Source organism: Gymnodraco acuticeps, unplaced genomic scaffold (genome assembly GCF_902827175.1).
Source record: "Gymnodraco acuticeps unplaced genomic scaffold, fGymAcu1.1, whole genome shotgun sequence".
Classification (NCBI taxonomy): Eukaryota; Metazoa; Chordata; class Actinopteri; order Perciformes; family Bathydraconidae; genus Gymnodraco; species Gymnodraco acuticeps.
The window spans coordinates 10848-30348 of NW_022991875.1; the positions used below are offsets into that span (position 1 = coordinate 10848).

The 19501-nt window shown below is 41.5% G+C and overlaps 1 protein-coding gene across 1 annotated transcript; it reads right to left on the reverse strand.

Moving 5' to 3' along the window:
• Positions 1-6302: 6302 nt before the first annotated feature.
• LOC117535468 (GDNF family receptor alpha-1-like) lies at positions 6303-13572 on the reverse strand (the record flags this gene model as incomplete). The annotated part of the gene is made up of 3 exons (XM_034199930.1): positions 13165-13572; positions 10483-10782; positions 6303-6383 (listed from the first exon to the last, which is right to left on the reverse strand). Coding segments are annotated over exons 1-3 (436 nt in total), but the record flags the coding sequence as incomplete, so codon positions are not given.
• Between the last annotated feature and the right edge of the window lie 5929 nt (positions 13573-19501).

Genomic DNA, 19501 nt, shown 5'->3' on the forward strand with positions numbered 1-19501 from the left:
TGCGTACGTGCGTGTGTGTGTGTGTGTGCGTGTGTGTGTGTGTTTCTGCATTTTAATTCCGTGATTAAAGTCAGAATTCAGAAAACATTTGAATAGAATTGAAGACAGAATTGCATAATCATACAGAAGTCTGAAAAAAATCAAAATTCTGAAGAAAAAAATAGAATTTTGGAAAAAAAGTCAGAACTATTTAATATAATCGAAATTCTAAGAAAATAATCAGAATTTTTTTATCAAATCAGAATTCTTAAAAATGTCAGAATTCTGAATTTCTTCTAAGAATTCTGAACAAAAACAGATTCACTCTTGGTCAGATCCTCTTCTGTAAGAAATAGAGTGCCACAGTGACGATGGGATCTCTCTCTCTCTCTCTCTCTCTCTCTTTATATCTGTCCTCTCTCTCTCTCTCTCTCTCTCTCTCTCTGTCTCTCTGTCTCTCCTCTCTCTCTCTCTCTCTCTCTCTCTCTGCTCTCTCTCTCTCTCTCTCTCTCTCTCTCTCTCTCTCTCTCTCTCTCTGAAAGGAAACAGAGCTATAAAAAGTCAAAATGCAACACATGGAGAAGAGGTGGCGATGTTATAGTTTGCATGAAGATTATGTGCTTATATATGTATGTGCTCAATGTAAAGTGGAAGCAACACACTTAACCAGTAGCTTCCTTATTACCACTTATAAAGAAGCTTTGAGCTGAAAGAGAGACATCACAACAAGTCAATCTGCTAGAGAGAACGGATAAAAGGATTGAACACGGGGATATCATGTTGGGAAAGTGTTGACATCATGGCTGCAGACACAAAAAACATTAATGATAATAACCAAAATGACATGTTTACAAGTAAAGGGTTGTTCAGTAATCCTCTAAAAGCACTACAGAGGAATTGACCATGTTGGAAAACTGCATCATCTCATCTTTTGGTGCAGAGTTGCTCACACATCTGACTCACAGGCGTCCAACCCCAGAGGTAAAAGCACGCTGCCCCTCGGTTAAAGACCTGATAATAATTAGCTAAATCAACCCAATGGAGCTGCTGCGTGTTGTGGTAGATTCATGGATGTATAAAGAGAACTGGATACAGATTTAGAGGCGGGACATTCATTGTTATGGGCTCATATAGCATGCTCACGCAGTGTCCACACAGTGGCGTGTGTTGAAGCTTTCCGGTGGGCGTGTCTGAAACTCGACCAACAACCAATCACATGAATCTCCCGCCCCGGACACACAAGTACGCGGTTTGATTAGCTAGAGCTTGTACTGGCATATTATTTGATTGGCCGACGCTTCAGTCGAAGCTTCAAAAGTTGAACATTGCTCTACTTATGAAGTAAAGCGAAGCGACGGAACCACAATGCAGTTCGGCAAAGCATGACGTCACCCCATTCAAAGTGAATGGGCAGAAGCGTTGAAGCTTGGCTACGAGTTCAGCTCCGTGTGGACGGGCCGTCACTTTACTTAAACCCCAAATATCTGCTGACTTACAGACGTCTTGTTCCCACTGTAAATCAATGGGAACATTTATTTTGGGGGTCAATGACCTCACAGACAGAAACTGTAGTACCACCATTTGGCCACTACGGAAATGTGCTTTTCCGTTCGGTGGTCTTCCTTGGGACTTCATTAGATTGTGTTTTTCAAAAGGAACAAAAATCATCTTAAGCTTTCAGATCCCTTTTTAAATGGCAACTTCCAGGGATTCACTTTGACTGATGGTAAGAGAATAAGATGGAAGAAGACCAATGTAATGTGAGAAGTGCTCGAACTGTTGGGTTTATTATCTCAATCAACTGTATTCCTTGTCCAATGAAATGGCCCTTTGTATCTAAAGTAGTGATTTTCAAGATTGTATTTGCGATAGATAGATAGATAGATGGAGAGATAGATAGATAGATAGATAGATAGATAGATAGATAGATAGATAGATAGATAGATAGATAGATCGATAGATAGATAGATAGATAGATGGAGAGATAGATAGATGGAGACATAGATAGATAGATAGATGGATAGATATAAGGGGCTTTCACACCGGAGTACTTTTCCCCGTACTTTTCCCGTTTAGTTCCGTTAGTACCCCTTATGTCGCGTTCACATCAAAAAGAGTACTTAGTGCCAGGAACTGTTACCCCCATTGTTAGTGCCTGCTGAGAGGTGGTACTCTCCTGGGGGGAAAAAAAGTGCCCCAGTTCTGATTGGCTGGGCGAATTGCAAACCACGCCCCGTAAAACTCAGAAATGTTTTGTAGAGCCGCCATTTTATTATCCTCGCATTAGCATTATTAGCATTAGCATTCGCCCCGCGCACCAACGGAGAGAGACTAACTTATGGCAACACAAAATAAAACATGGGAGCGATGGAGATGAGGAGGTGTCGGTGTTCTGGCGATTTACACGGAAGGCTTCAGTAGAAGCAGCTGGGAGTCCCAGCAGCTTCTACTGAAGCCAGTCCCCAACTCCGGGGACTTCCGGCCGGGGACTTCGGGTGGCAGTATACGCCGTGAAGTTGTTGCCAGTAAACCCAAAGCAGAAGAAGAAGAAGTGACGTCAGCGGCTCATTTGCGTAATCTTCCCTCAGGGAACTTATTCCGGTGTGAACGCGATCGGCTCTTAGTTCCATGGGGGAACACTAAGTGCTGGGAACTAAGTGCTGGGAACTGAGTACGGCAAAGTACTGGGTGTGAAAGCGGCTATAGATAGATAGATAGATGGATAGTGTACCGTGTGGCCACCCTACATGTCTCTCTAATGAAATCAGACTGATGCCTATGGCCATTTCAAGGGTAACAGGTGTTCAGGCTGTGTGTGTGTGTGTGTGTGTGTGTGTGTGTGTGTGTGTGTGTGTGTGTGTGTGTGTGTGTGTGTGTGTGTGTGTGTGTGTGTGTGTGTGTGTGTGTATGGGTGTCAGTAGAGATTAGTGAGTGCGGTCAGAGACATAGGGTCGATTATGGAATTAAAGGATGATCGCGGCTGCCTATTGTTCCTATAGCCGGGGATCACTGAGTCATAATGCCTCTCTGAGACTCACATGAGACACAGAGAGTCCAGAGATAAGGGGTTAGGGCACAGGCCGTATCAGCAAATGAACGTATCATTAATGATTTATCAATAATATGTATTCTTTCAGCATGAAATTCAGATGTACAAGAGCAGAAACATGGTTATTGTGGACGGTACGGGTGATATGAGACAAAGAAAAAGTCAATCCAATTGAAAGAAAATAAGAAAAACCATCAACTCTTATATACTGTATCTCCACCACTGCATCTAAAAACAAGAATCCCCACAGAGCACTTTTCATATCACTCCCCTTTCAAACTATGGGGCTTTTTTCTGTTGTGTACATGTCTTGGCCTCTGCTCAACTGAGTGCAGATCTGACACATACAGCGCTGCAGCGATCACAAACCAGCTCTGGGATCTAATCATGTCCGCCTCGATCCCTCTGCTGTCACCTTGCCCTTTAATTTCCTCACAAAGGGCCGAGGAGGCAGAGTGATCTCATGCTTTCTGTCTCTGTGTCTTAGCTTTACCCTGGGACTCACTCATTAACCCTCACCCCGTTAGACTTCTGCTCGACTATCCTTCTCTAATGATAACTCTGCTCTTTCTCCGTTTCCCTTTCTGCTTTGTTTTAAATGTCCATCACTGTCTCACAGCAACATTCCTTCACCACTCATACACAGTCAGGGATACTATAGAGACAGAAACACTCCTCATAACAGAACTCAACGACAGAACCAGGCTTATCTAAAAAAGAGATTTATACAAAGGTTTCAATCGACAGGTATTTGAACCAGCATCGAAACAGTTTGAAGTCCATTGGTTTATAGCCAAAAGGTCAAGACCTCCCTCCTCATGATGAAGAACATAGTTATTGTGACATAGAGGATCAGGGCCACAATTAAGAACAACATATTTCACAATGTTGAATTTATTTTCCAGATTTTTTTCTGAGTTGTGACTTTGTTTCAAGAATTCTGATTTCAGTTTAAAAATTCTGATTTATTTTTCAAAATTCAAATTATTTTTTAATTCTGACTTTTGTCAAATTCTGACTTTTTTTCAGAAGTTCTGACTTTTTTCAGAAGTTCTGACTTTCATCTCAAAACAAAAACATCTCCCTTTTCTTTCCTCAGATCTCAAAAAAAGTATTCACATTCGGCCCTAATCTTTTTCCATACATTTTCGTACTTTTCTCCCACTTTTCTTCTTGTCTGTGCTGAACATTACATCACATTACACGTCACTTGTTAGACGCTTTTATCCAAAGCGACTAACATACTCTATACTGGGGGCAATCCCCACAGGAGCTATTTGGGGTGAAGTGTCTTCAGGGACACAACGACATGCTGACTGCAGTGGGGTTTGAACCTGTGACCCCCTGATCCCAACACCAACGCACAACCCACTGCACCACACACCCATACTTGTGCCTCTCCAGCCTGTAGCCATCTCTCAAATCAAAACAACCCAAGTAGGAACCCACTCAACTCAAAAGCTTCTGATGAAAGCTCACGTGTATTTCTTTATTTCAAAAGGCAAAAACATTTGGAAACAGAAGGACACCGAGGCACTATGATAACAAAACAAGAAATGTAGAAAGTAAAATTGTCAAAGTTCGCCAGTACCATATTTTCAAATGTGATAATTTCATGTGTCATGAATGTCAATTTATTGAACATGTCAGAAACAAAACATACAACAATAATAATAATATATATATATATCATTTTCTTTCTTGTTTTTTCTCACTCAAAATAATAATAATTCTCAAATAGTCTGTCATGTTCAACAGCAAGAAGAAGCTTAAAAAGACGTTTCTGGTCCTACCCCCTCTAGCACACATGTTCCTTATAAATAAAATATTAGGTCATCGTCATCAGCGATATGTTTGTCTAAATAAAAAATGTCTTTCATTGTTTGTAAAGTACCTTGAATTGCCTTGTGTTGAAAAGTGCTATATAAATAAACTTGCCTCGTTAATTTGTTTGTTTTTTTACAAAACAATCAGAAATAAATTACTTTTACAATTAAAATAAATAACAAATGGGATTTTACAGGTCCTGTTCATAACCATTCATGATTGGGCTCCTAACTAATACTTTCAGTTTAGATAGACAATATTTCAGTTAATAAGTTAATTAACTTGTTTGTGTAACCGTGAGACTGAACTTTGGGCTCTGGGCAATTGTGTGTGTGTTGTATTTCTTCAACTAAATGATGAATCATGCAAAAGAAAATATAAACAAAAATAATTGTAACCCTACTCTCCAGTAGCTGCCCTTTAATGAGAGACTCGGCCGATATGCTGCTCTCTGATCTCTGACAAAGAGACATATCTGCAAAGCTATCATTCAACAGAGGTATTTGAACATAAACAAGGAGCCATCGCTATATGAACAACACATCAATCTATCTGTTCCCACTTTCTACATGGTTGTTGATGTGAACCATGTCAGCACTGACGGCACACTAAGAGCCAGATGAAATATAAAGTGCATTATGGAGCAGTTTCTCTTTTGAAAGTGTCTTTTTATACAAGAGGAGAGAATAGGGTTTACAAAACAACCCGTCATCTCAAACCTGTGTTCCTTTTCGAAGCAATTTGGTCGTGAGGCCACGATTTGTTCATCTGTCTCACACCTCCCACATGATCTCACGCTACCAGAGAGAACTATTGAATTAGGGCAAATCAGGCTATTGTGAGGTGAAAACATGACAGAGAAAACACACAGAGAAAGGCTCCTCTCTAACAAAACGTTATCCACCTTGTTCTGTGGATATGTGTAGGTAGAAGGTGTCTGTTTTGATTGGACACAGCACAGTGTGATAATGGCAAACTGTGTGCATGATTGTTCCTACCAGCCTCTTGAATACCCACTACAACAGCGTACCTGAGCAGCTGTGAAGAAGGGAATAACATCGCCATCTACAGGCCGTCCACAGCATTACACTCACACACACACACACACACACACACAAATAATGCCTATCATGCTCTCCCACGTTACTCGCTCTTTTCAACAAGTGTGTTCAAACTGCCACGAGAGGAAGCTTCTCCACACAGAACAAACACACCAATAGCAGTGAAGCGTTTACCCACTTCTCCATGAGACTCAGAACTATATCTCCCTGTGCAAGCTCACTTCTAGAAAGCATGCAACATCGAGAACAAACGGTGAAAACAAAGACAGATAGCGGAGAGGAAGAGGGAGGATACTGACACACAGATAACCTTCGCTGAGAACATGCACAGCTTGGAAGCTCGGAGAGAAAAGCTCCTCGGGACATAGATGTGTTTTCCTTCTTACCTATGATGGGAGCCAGGCGGAAGATGTCAGATAGACGACTGTTCACGGGTTCATACGGAGAATCCTCCAAGAAGTCATTACCTGCGGGGAAGAGAGGGAGATGTTTAGATTAGGTAGGTAGGTAGGTAGGTAGGTAGGTAGGTAGGTAGGTAGGTAGGTAGGTAGGTAGGTAGGTAGGTAGGTAGGTAGGTAGGTAGGTAGGTAGGTAGGTAGGTAGGCAGGTAGGCAGGTAGGTAGGTAGGTAGGTAGGTAGGTAGGTAGGTAGGTAGGTAGGTAGGTAGGTACACAGGTAGGTACGCAGGTAGGTAGGCAGGTAGGTAGGTAGGTAGGTAGGTAGGTAGGTAGGTAGGTAGGTAGGTAGGTAGGTAGGTAGGTAGGTAGGTAGGTAGGTAGGTAGGCAGGTAGGTAGGCAGGTAGGTAGGTAGGTAGGTAGGTAGGTAGGTAGGTAGGTAGGTAGGTAGGTAGGTACACAGGTAGGTACGCAGGTAGGTAGGTAGGTAGGTAGGTAGGTAGGTAGGTAGGTAGGTAGGTAGGTAGGTAGGTAGGTAGGTAGGTAGGTAGGTAGGTAGGTAGGTAGGTAGGTAGGTAGGTAGGTAGGTAGGTAGGTAGGTAGATAGGTAGGTAGGTAGGTAGGTAGGTAGGTAGGTAGGTAGGTAAGTAGGTAGGTAGGTAGGTAGGTAGCAGAGTTGGGTATAACGCGTTACTGTAATAATATTAATTTTGCTGGTAACGAGTAGTGTAGCGCGTTACTTTTATAATTTAGTAATCACACTACAGTTACTAACATTGCCCCGCCACGCGTTACTTCGTTACTTTTATAAAATAATCACACTCACTGACAGACAAGAGGGGTTTCCGCCGCAGGTTTACAGTCTATGGTTTATATACATGTAGGCCTATGTAATCTGCGCGACTTGCGAGACCACATCTCCGCGTGCAGTGCTGCATAAACATGGCTGAGTCTTTTCATCTGTAAACTCCCTCAACGGGCCGCTCGCTCTCTTTTGTTGATCGCCCTCTCACGGGTGAACAGTTCAATGCCCCGCTTCATTGTAGGAATTCTGCCATGTCTCTACCACTTTAGTTTGACCATCTCTGTTACTAAGTTATGGAATACTAAATAAATAAGTAATTAGATACCTTACCGTTACTGCGCTCAAAAAGAATGATAAGAATAATGCGTCTTGAACTGGTTTCATTAATGAGTGTCTTGACGTTTCACAGACTGTTAGCTTGTTGTGTGGCTGGTAGCCTATTTTAGAGCATATAAAAAGAAAGACTTATGTTATGTCTTCCTTAATGCAATAGTAATTCTGGGGGCAAGTGAAGTCTCGCAGAGGCAAAACTGTGGCGCGCACACTGTAGGTGCGCCGCAGTCTGCGTGATCTGCCTGTAGGGAGGGGCGGGTCGACCCTGCGAGTAAAGTAACGAGTAAAGTAACGAGTTACTTTACGTAGAGAGTAACGAAGTAGTGTAATATATTACTTTTTTTTAAAGTAATATGTAATATGTAATATATTACTTTTTTTTAGTAACGACCCCATCTCTGGAGGTAGGTAGGTAGGTAGGTAGGTAGGTAGGTAGGTAGGTAGGTAGGTAGGTAGGTAGGTAGGTAGGTAGGTAGGTAGGTAGGTAGGTAGGTAGGTAGGTAGGTAGGTAGGTAGGTAGGTAGGTAGGTAGGTAGGTAGGTAGGTAGGTAGGTAGGTAGGTAGGTAGGTAGGTAGGTAGGTAGGTAGGTAGGTAGGTAGGTAGGTAGGTAGGTAGGTAGGTAGGGAGAGAGAGAGAGATAGATAGATAGAGAGATGGATGCTTTTACATACGTTTATTTTTGTCTTATCGGTTTTTTCTAAATGTATTTATTCTGCTTTTTTATATAATGATTGATTTACAACACTTTGGTCGACTCTGTTGTTTTTAAATGTGCGATATAAGTAAAGTTGGATTGGATTGGATATACGTTTGTATTTGGAGCCCCCTTTTTGTTTACCATTGCCCCCCCCCCCCCCTCACACTGGCCTGCATGTGACAGGGTTATTTGGGTCAGTCGATATCCACGCTGGCACACAGCACCACGCCTGATTAGGCAGGTTGGTCAGCTGTGTTGCGCAACTGGAAGTGGAGTCATGGGTCTGGATGCAGTTTAGGAACTAAAAGCCCCCCCCCCCCCCCCCCTGCTATGATCAACACTTAAAGATGGCACTGCCAGCGCTGAGGGGCTTCGCGCTCCATTAGCTCCAAGGAAAGTGATTTAGGAGATCAAAAAGTGTCTCATCTCTACAGGACCCTGGCTGGAAGGGGGGCCACATTTCACTTTTGAGTGTCTGTGCATGATTGCATTGGACTGATATACGGATAAAGAGCTGTGTGCTACTTTGGTTGTGTGTTTTCTGGGGTATAGGGAGGGTCATGATGCTGTGAGGGGAGGGGGCCAAGTCCATACTACAGGGGGGGGGGGAGCTAGGGCCACTAATCCTCATTTGTTTTCAGAATTCTCCCTTTAAAAATAAAATAAAAATCCTGACTTTTTTTTCAAAAATCCATAATTTGTTTTCAAATGTCATAATTTTTTTTTAATTCCGTCATTTTTTATTCGAACTTTTTCTCAAAATTCTGAAATCTTGACTTCAATCTCAGAAAAAAAAACGTCTATCAGATCTAAAAAAAGAATTAAAATGTAGCCCTAATCCACTACCATCATTGTTCTGACTTTTCTCCTACTGGCTGTAAGGGGGGCCACATTTCACTTTTGAGTGTCTGTCCGTGATTGCATTGGACTGATATACGGATAAAGAGCTGTGTGCTACTTTTCTTTTGTGTTTTCTAGGGTATAGGGAGAGTCATGATGCTGCGAGGGGAGGGGGCCACTAATCCTCTCAACCCCTTTACAGAGCACATTAGAAAACCTATGGGGAATGTCCTTTTTACATGAACTGTTCTCTAAATGTGGCTGAACACAGACACATGAGGGACTTTGTGCATTGGAGAAAAGCAGGTATATAAAGCTTAGACTCTGATCAGGATAAATCAACATAATCTCGTCTGTTTCTTCTTGCACTATTTGTAATGTTCTTATTGTTCAATTGCATTGTTGGAGGAGCTTGGGACTTCAGATGTACATTGCCATAACTACTGCTTCTGTGCATATGACAATAAAGCCTTTGAATCTTTGAATTGAATCCACATCTCGGATCTTTGACAGTAAAAACGTTGTTGACGGATAAGTTCCCTGAAAGCAGTAAACCCACCTTGTAATGTCTGATAGATCCATGCACTTATAGCTGTGCCCATATGACAACAAACCCTTTGAATTTAATCTAAATCTCAGATCTTTGACAGTAAAAATGTCCCTGAAAACATACCTTGTAATGTCTGATAGACCCATACACATATAGCCACTATGTATACGACAATAAAGCCTTTGAATCTTTGAATCTGATCAAAATCTCGGGTTCTTTGGAGTGTTTTTGACGGTAAAAATGTCTGATAGATCCATGCACTTACAGCTTCTATGCATAGGACAACAACCCCTTTGAATCTTATCAACATCTTGGTTATTTGGAGTGTTTATGACAGTAAAAACATACCTTCTGATGTCTGATATACACCATATAGCTGTGTCCATGTAACAATAACCCTTTGAATCTGATCAAAATATCAGGTCGTGTTTTTGACAGTAAAAATGTCTGATAGATCCATACACTACTGCTACTGTGTCCATATGGCAATACTGTGGTGACCACCTTTAATACATTGGGTTACATAATCCACACATGGAACTAGAGTTGGGGGTATTGTTTCCACAAGGACATATATGTGGTTACCTTTATATGTCGGCACTACACTGGTGACCCCTACGTGATCCAGTGTAGTGCCGAGAGAAAGGGAGTCGGAGGCGGTGCATCGAAGGTGCAAAACTGTCTTTAATGAGCAGCAGAAATGCAGGTGTTGTCGGGTCGCAGCCCGGGACAACAAAAGAAAGAGCCAGGAGGGCACACAACATATAAAGGTAACCACATATATGTCCGTGTGGAAACAATACCCCCAACTCTAGTTCCATGTGTGGATTATGTAACCCAGTGTATTAAAGGTGGTCACCACAATACACCCTTTGAATCTTATCGAAATCTCTGGTCGTTGGAGTGTTTTTGACGGTAACTTTCCCTGAAACCAGTGAACTCACCTTGTAATGTCTGATAGATCCCCCAGTAGATGCGCAGGCAGTTCTTCTCCTTCTTCATGCCCCGTTTACAGCGGCAGTGGTACAGAGGGCTCTGTTTGATGGCGTCCATGGCGCTCCGGCACTCGTCCTTGGCCTCCAGGCCGGCCACCATGCTGAAGTTACTCTCCTTTCCTCCGGCCACGCACTGCCTCATGGTCCGGTACTTGGTGCTGCACACCTGCTCCTTCAGGCAGTGCTCGCTGGCCCGCACACAGTCCAGCCGGCCGGACCGCAGGCTCTCCTCCGCCAAACACCACACATCTGGGGACAGAGGACGCATTCAGTGTAAGGATCGGTCAAATAAAACTTATAATTGTGCTTTTATTTATGTCTTAAAGGTCCCCTATTATACTGTTTTTCATCAATATATTACAGGTCTCAGATATATACAGAGCCTGTCTCTGATTGGCTGAAACACCAAACAGATCATTGCAGCATCCCATAATCCCCTCTGTTTAAAAAAAAACAACATGAGAGCGGTGGAGTGATGAGGAGGTGTCGGCGTTCTGGCGATTTACTCGGCAGACTTCAGTAGAAGAAGAAGAAGTGACGTCAGCGGCTTCATTTGCGTAATCTTCCCTCAGGGAACTTATTCCGGTGTGAACGCGATCTGTACTTAGTTCCATGGGGGAACTAAGTGCCGGCACTAAGTACGGCAAAGTACTTGGTGTGAAAGTGGCTAATGGTGCTCTAGGAGGAGATGCAGGTGATAAGAGGGGGGTTACCTTGGTTGCTGATTGGCTAATGGTGACACAAGACAAAATATCGTTATGACATCATAAAGTGGCCAAAATCTGATCAGCTCATTTTCAGACAGGTTTTTATAGAAATGGATCAAAAAGAGAGAGAATCTTTGTTCCTGAAACTTTCAGAGTCTCTTTCCACAGAGGGGACACATGTTGATGTAGAAGAGACATGAAGAAGAGGGGACACATGTTGATGAAGAAGAGACATGAAGAAGAGGGGACACATGTTGATGTAGAAGAGACATGAAGAAGAGGGGACACATGTTGATGTAGAGGAGACATGAAGAAGAGGGGACACATGTTGATGTAGAGGAGACATGAAGAAGAGGGGACACATGTTGATGAAGAAGAGACATGAAGAAGAGGGGACACATGTTGATGTAGAAGAGACATGAAGAAGAGGGGACACATGTTGATGTAGAAGAGACATGAAGAAGAGGGGACACATGTTGATGTAGAAGAGACATGAAGAAGAGGGGACACATGTTGATGTAGAGGAGACATGAAGAAGAGGGGACACATGTTGATGTAGGAGAGACATGAAGAAGAGGGGACACATGTTGATGTAGAAGAGACATGAAGAAGAGGGGACACATGTTGATGTAGAAGAGACATGAAGAAGAGGGGACACATGTTGATGTAGAAGAGACATGAAGAAGAGGGGACACATGTTGATAGGTGACCTTTAATGTATACATAGACCTATGTATAAATGTGTCTGTTGATTCTGTATATATATAGGTATTTACATATTTTCATATATATTTGTTTTTATATTCAGGATTGTTGGAAACGGTATTTCGATCTCTCTGTCTGTACACACAAACTGAAAGATTGACTTTGACTTTTGACCTTGATTAATTAGCTTACTGTACACTGGAAAAACTGAAATCATTACTTGAATTAAAGGTATTATGTCGACACATTTTACATAACTGCATTAGGGTTAGTTGAAAGCAAAAATGTTACGTTGAACCTAACGTGTTTTTATTTGGACTACTTTATAGTATTGCTTTCAACTTACTTGATGCAGTGATGTGAAATCTGCTGACATAATACAGTTAATACAGATTTTTCAGTGCAGTACATTTTGCAGGCTCTCCTCCGCGAAACACATCTGGAGACAGAGGAGGCATGTATTGTAATGATTGATCAAATACAAATAAGTCTGCATGTTAATTAGCTCACAGTACAGTGTATACGATTAGATGAAAGCGACAATATTAAGTTGAACCTAATGTGTTTTTATTTGGACTACTTTCAACTGACTTAATACAGTTATGTGACATTTGTTGACATAATACATTTAATTAAAATCAACGTTTCAGTTTTTTCAGTGTGGTGCATTTTCTTGGCACGCGGTTCTCCAGAACAGAGGAGGCATTTATTTTAATGATAATAATTAGCCTAATAATACAAGTCTAAATCAAACATGCCTCTTTTGGTTTGTTGCTAATTAGTTCGCAGTACATTTCCAAGTTTTATGAAGACAGTTTTTTATTTTTATGTCGTATTGCTTTGTTGGAAGAGCCTGGACTTAAGATGTCCATTGCCATTTACTGTGCATATGAGAATAAAGCCTTTGAATCTATTGGCATGACAATTGCTGTAGGTCACACCACACATATTAGTTTCACATTTGAGGAGACCAACGCAGTTTCATACAACTTTGCGATCCTCCAGTTACAGATGAAACGTGCATTTGAGAGATTGCACATCATTATTGTTTTGACGACAGATCCGGATTTGTTTTTGGACTACATTAGCCTCCACGCACGCGCTCACTGCCAGGCTCCGCCGTTATTAATAGAGCCACTAAACATCAAGCACACTAATTAGATGAATTAGTATCAAACGGACAGATGTGGGGTGTAATACAAAAGCCAGTGAAACTTACCCAAAAGAGGCAGAAGGACGTACAGCACCGGGAGGATCATCGTCTTCCTCTCCATGTGAAACTCAAACCCTTATTGGAACAAAATTGGCGATCAAAAAGCGACTTAACAGTACTTTAATTCCCAGGGTACTTCCAGTGTATTACAATCCATTGGAGAGAAAAAAGACGTGTGCGCTCCAAGAACAGATGCGAGAAATACAATCCCCTCAAAAAAGAAGTGTCCAGTCCCGATTCTCAGTTTCTCAGTCAATACAAAACGCAGAAAGTGGTTATTACTCTCTTTTGCTCCCGTGCGGGTGGTCTTCTCGCCGCCGGGAGACAAAGACCCGGGATCAGAGCTCGGTGAAAGCAGAACGGGAACGAGAGTCCTCCTCCAAGTCCTGCAAGCGGGATGAGTCCGTGCGTCTGAGTGCGCGCAGCAAACTGGATCCACCGCTGTCTGCGCACTCAGCACGAGGACAGCCAGCTCCCCCTCACACTACAGCACAGATTAATACACTCACATAGACGTAATGGTATTCAAGTTGTCTTTATATAGTTTGTTATATCGTTGTTTTATTTATATCGTCCTTTTCTTACAAGTTGTGTTTTTGTACGAACCAAATACATCAAGGTAAATTCCTATGTGTACTTGGCAATTACCCTGTTTTTTATTCTGAGCTACGCCTTCCTTATTATGGCAATATCACCACGGCAGCACACAATATAAAAATAATTAGCCTTCTAATTAGGAGCAGAGACAGAAGTCCCATGGGTTCCCAGCAGCACATGGATGTTTTTTTATACTCTAACACTAATTTATTTGGGGTTATAGTATTTGTTTGGTGTTTATTTTTAATCCACTGCTCTCCAAAAAATAGCCGCTGTTCCAGTCCAGTACAGTGCACACGGACCACAAAGGGCATGTGGTTGCAGTTATGAAATGAAACCAGCACTATAAACTATCGATGCGTGTGGGCTGGATGTACATTGCTGACAGAGAGCGCAAAGAGCATTTTATGAAGGGAAACAAAGCAACATGTGGAGCTTGTATGGCAATTTGTTGAATCTAAATCCCATTTTTAAGGGTGCGTGACAACATGAATGAACATATGTCTGTGCAGATATACCTTACTCATATTTCAAGCATGTGTGGCACCTCCCAGTTTGCCGTTTTCTTAATCCCATTTGCAACATGACAAAAAGTGTTGTGCAATGTCAGCTGGCACCTGCATCGAACGAAGGCTGTTAGGGGGGTCATGGTTATGCAATTCAGCTGATTTAGTATACAACATTGCCTCTACAAAATATCTATTTGATACTTGGGGAAACCTGTTCAGTCACACGGAGGAGGCTTGACATGGCCTCTGTCGCCATCTGTTGGTGGTTTAAGAGTAAAGGTTTCATTTAAAAACCATGCATTCTTCTTTGTAACACTCAATATCTCCTGTTGGGGTCATAAAGAAATATGTGCATCATATCTAGACGCCTCTGTTTGATCAATGCACTGTCAAATGGCTGGAGATTTGACAAACATGCATGATAATAATAACATGAATGATGCACAGGCGGGTTGTAACTCTTCCCTCAGCTCATTGATTGTGTGGTCTATTCAGTGGCTAATCCACTTGGCTAAATACATGGGACCGGACTATGTCAATGAGCCCCTCTCTGCATTAAAGAGTGAGTCGAATCAATCAGGGATGCTGGCGTGCACCACAGTAAATCAACCCAACACACACACACACACACACACACACACACACACACACACACACACACACACACACACACACACACACACACACACACACACACACACACACACACACACACATACCATGTATACATCACTTCAGGGGACATTACATTGACTTACATGCATTTCCTGGAGACTTATCCTAACCTTAACCATAACCAACACATGCCTAACCCTAACCCTTACCCTAACCCTAACCAAGTCTTCACCCTAAAATTAATGGTTCCCCTCATGGGGACCTCCAATTTGTCCCCATAAGGGAAGCCAGTCCCCACACGTGACTGTGTAAACAGATTTAGGTCCCCACAAGTATAGTAATGCTAGACCACACACACACACACACACACACACACACACACACACACACACACACACACACACACACACACACACACACACACACACACACACACACACACACACACACACACACACACACACACACACACACACACACACACACAGAGGGAGAGAGAAGAAATAGCTTATTTAAACGTCACTGAATGATCCCTTATTGAAAAGGAAGCCATGATTAGGTAGATTAATCAATCAAGCAAAGGAGCAGACACACTTTTCAAAATGACTTTCATTTTTTGTTAATAACATATGCCCACAGCCTTTTTTAATATGTCAGACAGAAAAAGGGTACAATGAATGGAAGGCTCAGTGTACTATCTGGGATAATTGTCTGCTTATGTGATGACTTTGCTGTTCTTAAGTCTCCAAAGGGAGCCTTTTTGTTGCCAGTCAGGGGGAAGGGCTCTCAGTCTGGTGATTTATGAAAAACCTCAATCAATATGTGGTATTAGTTTTGCAAATGAATGTCAGAATGATGTAGTCCTCTGGTCATTTAACGTTTCACACGGTAATGCGCTTCATGGCACCGGATCAGATCAGCTTTTCTCTGTCCCTGTAGTGAAACCGGAAAATTGGTCAAAGTCAGGAATTGTGTGACAAATGTAGGCAATGGATTACAGTAAAGAAAGCTGAGTGAGGCCATAAAGCACTTTAAAACATTTCAGTGTGAACTGATCAATTACTCACTTTACTGTAAGGGACCACAGTTTGCCAACACTGCTGTAAATTATAAGCAGAAACAGGACAGGAATGGTGACTTAAAAAAGGCAAATGTAATAAAGCAAATGACAGAGTTATACAAATGTACACCTTGTCCAGTGGTTTAAAGTAACTAAGTAAATGTACTCAAGTACAATTCTGATACTTGTACTTTACTTGAGTAAGTGTTGAGCATATATCACATTAATCAATTAATCCAAGTCTGTAAAGTAACTAAAGGTACAAAACCAATTTAGTCGAGTAAAAGTACACAATTAACCTCCTGAACTGTAGTAGTGGGGTAGAAGTACAAAGTAGCAACAACAAATGGAAATACTCAAGTAGGCCTACAGTACAAGTACATTTGGTTTATATACATAGTTTAGTAGTTTAGCTTTGCTATAACTCTCATAGGAGTGAACAGTTCCTTCAATGCTGAATCTAGTTCTCTATAAACATCCATGACCGTTACTTTTTCTCATCTAAAAGTTAGCCATCAGTTGTTGACACATCCGGGACATTCGTTTAGCTTTAGCTGCGTTGACGAGCCGTTGCCGAACCGTTGACGAACCGTTAAAGAACCGTTGACAAACCGTTAAAGAACCGTTGACGAATCGTTAAATAACCGTTGACGACGAGCCGTTATTCAATGTTGTACCTGTTGATGCTTCATCTCTCAAAAACATTTATCCAAATAATACATGTTGGTGGTTCAATAATTGTTGTATAAACAAAACAAATCAGCAGCGGGGATCTTGAACGCTGCGTCAGCCAAGTAACGTAACTGAAAAAAACGTGACGTCAGCAGCTAATTATCAGTTGTTGACACATCCGGGACATTAGTTTAAACTGCGTCATATGAGTAGCTATTTAAGCTAACTTGCAAGTTAACAAGGTAACCAGCTTTATGTACAGTAGGTTACATATTCATGTCATTATAGCGTACTTATTGAGCCATTTATTGACTTAAAATGAGTTTAGACACACTATTTGAGCAAATCCTTGTCACTGAACAACAGTTAACTGAACAGACTCAAAGAATAAAGGAAGGTATGTTTGTTTTTCTACTTGAATTTCGGACAGAAAAATATGCTAAAGCTAACATATGGGGACTTCATTGCTACCTAGCTATGTTAGCAATATAAACATTAGCCACCCTCTTATACTTATAATTAATATATATCAGGTTTCACTGGGTTCAACCAATCACAAACACTGGCAAAAAACCTAATTTCGATCTGGGATTAAGTACTTCAATTGATTGATTTAAAATATTAAGATTTTGTTATTCACAATATTCATAAATGCTGCCACTAACACATCTTATTTTTCAAACTAAATTATTTTGTCTATTTTCTTTTATCAATTATGTAATCATTGATACATTTAATGTGACATTCAAACATACTTCTGTTGTGAAATGTAGCTCAGTGCATGTGAGTGCTTTGCTGCATGCTATAGGCTAATCAGTAATCTTTATTTCAGTTAAAGTGGCCATCATCAGATACAATGAGAAGATAAAGGGCGCCTCTGAGAAAAATGAAAAGACCAAGGAGGAACTGGAGACAATGGTGAGTTTATTTCCCTTATTGTAAGACAGGGTTGCCAACTTTGGGTTCCTGGCTGGAGTGAGATTTTGATATCATGGGTTTGATTACACATATGCGCACGAAATGACTGCTATCGTGTCAGCAGCGGGACCTTAGCATATATATAGGATTAATATACAATATATACAAATACATAATATTGGACACGGACTATAAAGGGCACAACGTTTCATTCACTAATGAAAGTCAAACACATGTTTGTTTCCACTGTTTTATTGTGTGCCTGTCGCGATAAGCAATTAATTGACTTATCGTACGATAAATAAAAATGAACTCGATAAATAGAAATGAACTCGATACATTTCCATTTACATGAGGATGTGACTAGCAGTTTGAAAGGATGTACTTGAATTACTGTTATATATTATCATTATGTCAGTGGTCTAAAATGGTCATACAACGGTGCCGACAATATTATCGTTTATCGCAATAATTTCCGGGAAAATGTATCCAACAAAATGAATTATCGTGAGAGGCCTATACATGAAACACACACACACACACACACACACACACATACACACACACACACACACACACACACACACACACACACACACACACACACACACACACACACACACACACACACACACACACACACACACACACACACACCACACACACACACACACACACACACAAATCTGCAGACTTACTCCAAACTGCCAAATATATTAATTAACACACTCTCACTCTCATATATTCTTTGACTCTATTTTGGCCTAGTAGAACAATAAGCAGCAGACTTTACTTTTTATAATTTCTACCGGATCTTAGATCGGCGCTTGCGCAATACGGGTCGGCAGTATTTTTGTTGGGTTTTCCATGGTAGGGCTAACCCATACAGCGGTGGGGCTCAAGCAGGCCCGGACTGGCCATCGGGAGGACCGGGAGGTTTCCCGATGGCCAGGTCTGCTAAGTGAGGATTTTTTTTTTTAATGTATGTATTGTGAACGCAACGCTGCGCAAATGTGGGTCTGACTCTGCCTCACAGAGGGTGACTGGCTGTCTCCATGATGTGGCCTGCCGACATGGCCACTTTCATACAGATCATACACTAATGCCCTCGATTGGTCTCTGTGTGTCATTCAAGCTCGGGAGGGTGTGTGTGTGTGGCGCGAGCGAGAGAGAAAGCGCGCGCACCGGTTACGTGTATTGTTGTTGTTAGCATCTGGTGCTAGCTAGCTGCGCTAACGGATATATAATGAGCTGTCAACAAGGTGGAGGAGAGTCCTCTGCTGTCAGACTGAGAGACTGATAACTACAGCTCAGGTGAGGTAAAGGACTCTCTGAGTGTTTAGATAGTTAACATAGTCTAAGTTCTCTGTGGGTCTCAAACGGTTTGGTCACCATTTATGTAAACACATATTTCCATTTGAGGGGGGAGTGATTAGTAAAATATGCATGAATAATAACAAAAAACATTTTAACTAGGTGAAAAAAGTGTTGTGGATATTTTAGACTCGTCAATACTGCAAAGATGTACAATAAGAATAATCAATAATAAACTGGTGAAAGCAAACAGCGTTGTCTTGTTGGTTATTTATTTGAAGCTTCAAAGGCACAGGTCTCACAGAGTATAGTCTGCAGGACTGTGCACATGGTATAGTGTGTGTGTGTGTGTGTGTTTTATAGATGACTGTTGCTGTGCAGAAAGGAAAAGAGATAAGACTCTCTCCTGACTGTTATCTCACAATGCTCTCATAGGGAGAGCCGCATTCTCCAGGTACGACCTTCGCAGGAAGCTACCGTGTGGTAGCCTACAACAGGTCGAGTTGACCAAACAGTTTCTAAGCATAATATCATCATTTGGTTTTACCATATAAAGTAATATAAGAAATTGCCACTACAAAAGGTAAGATAAACTTTTAAAACTTGTTGAGAGCTAAAACTAGTCTTTGCTGCTGCCTCAAAGAGGAGCAGGGGGGAG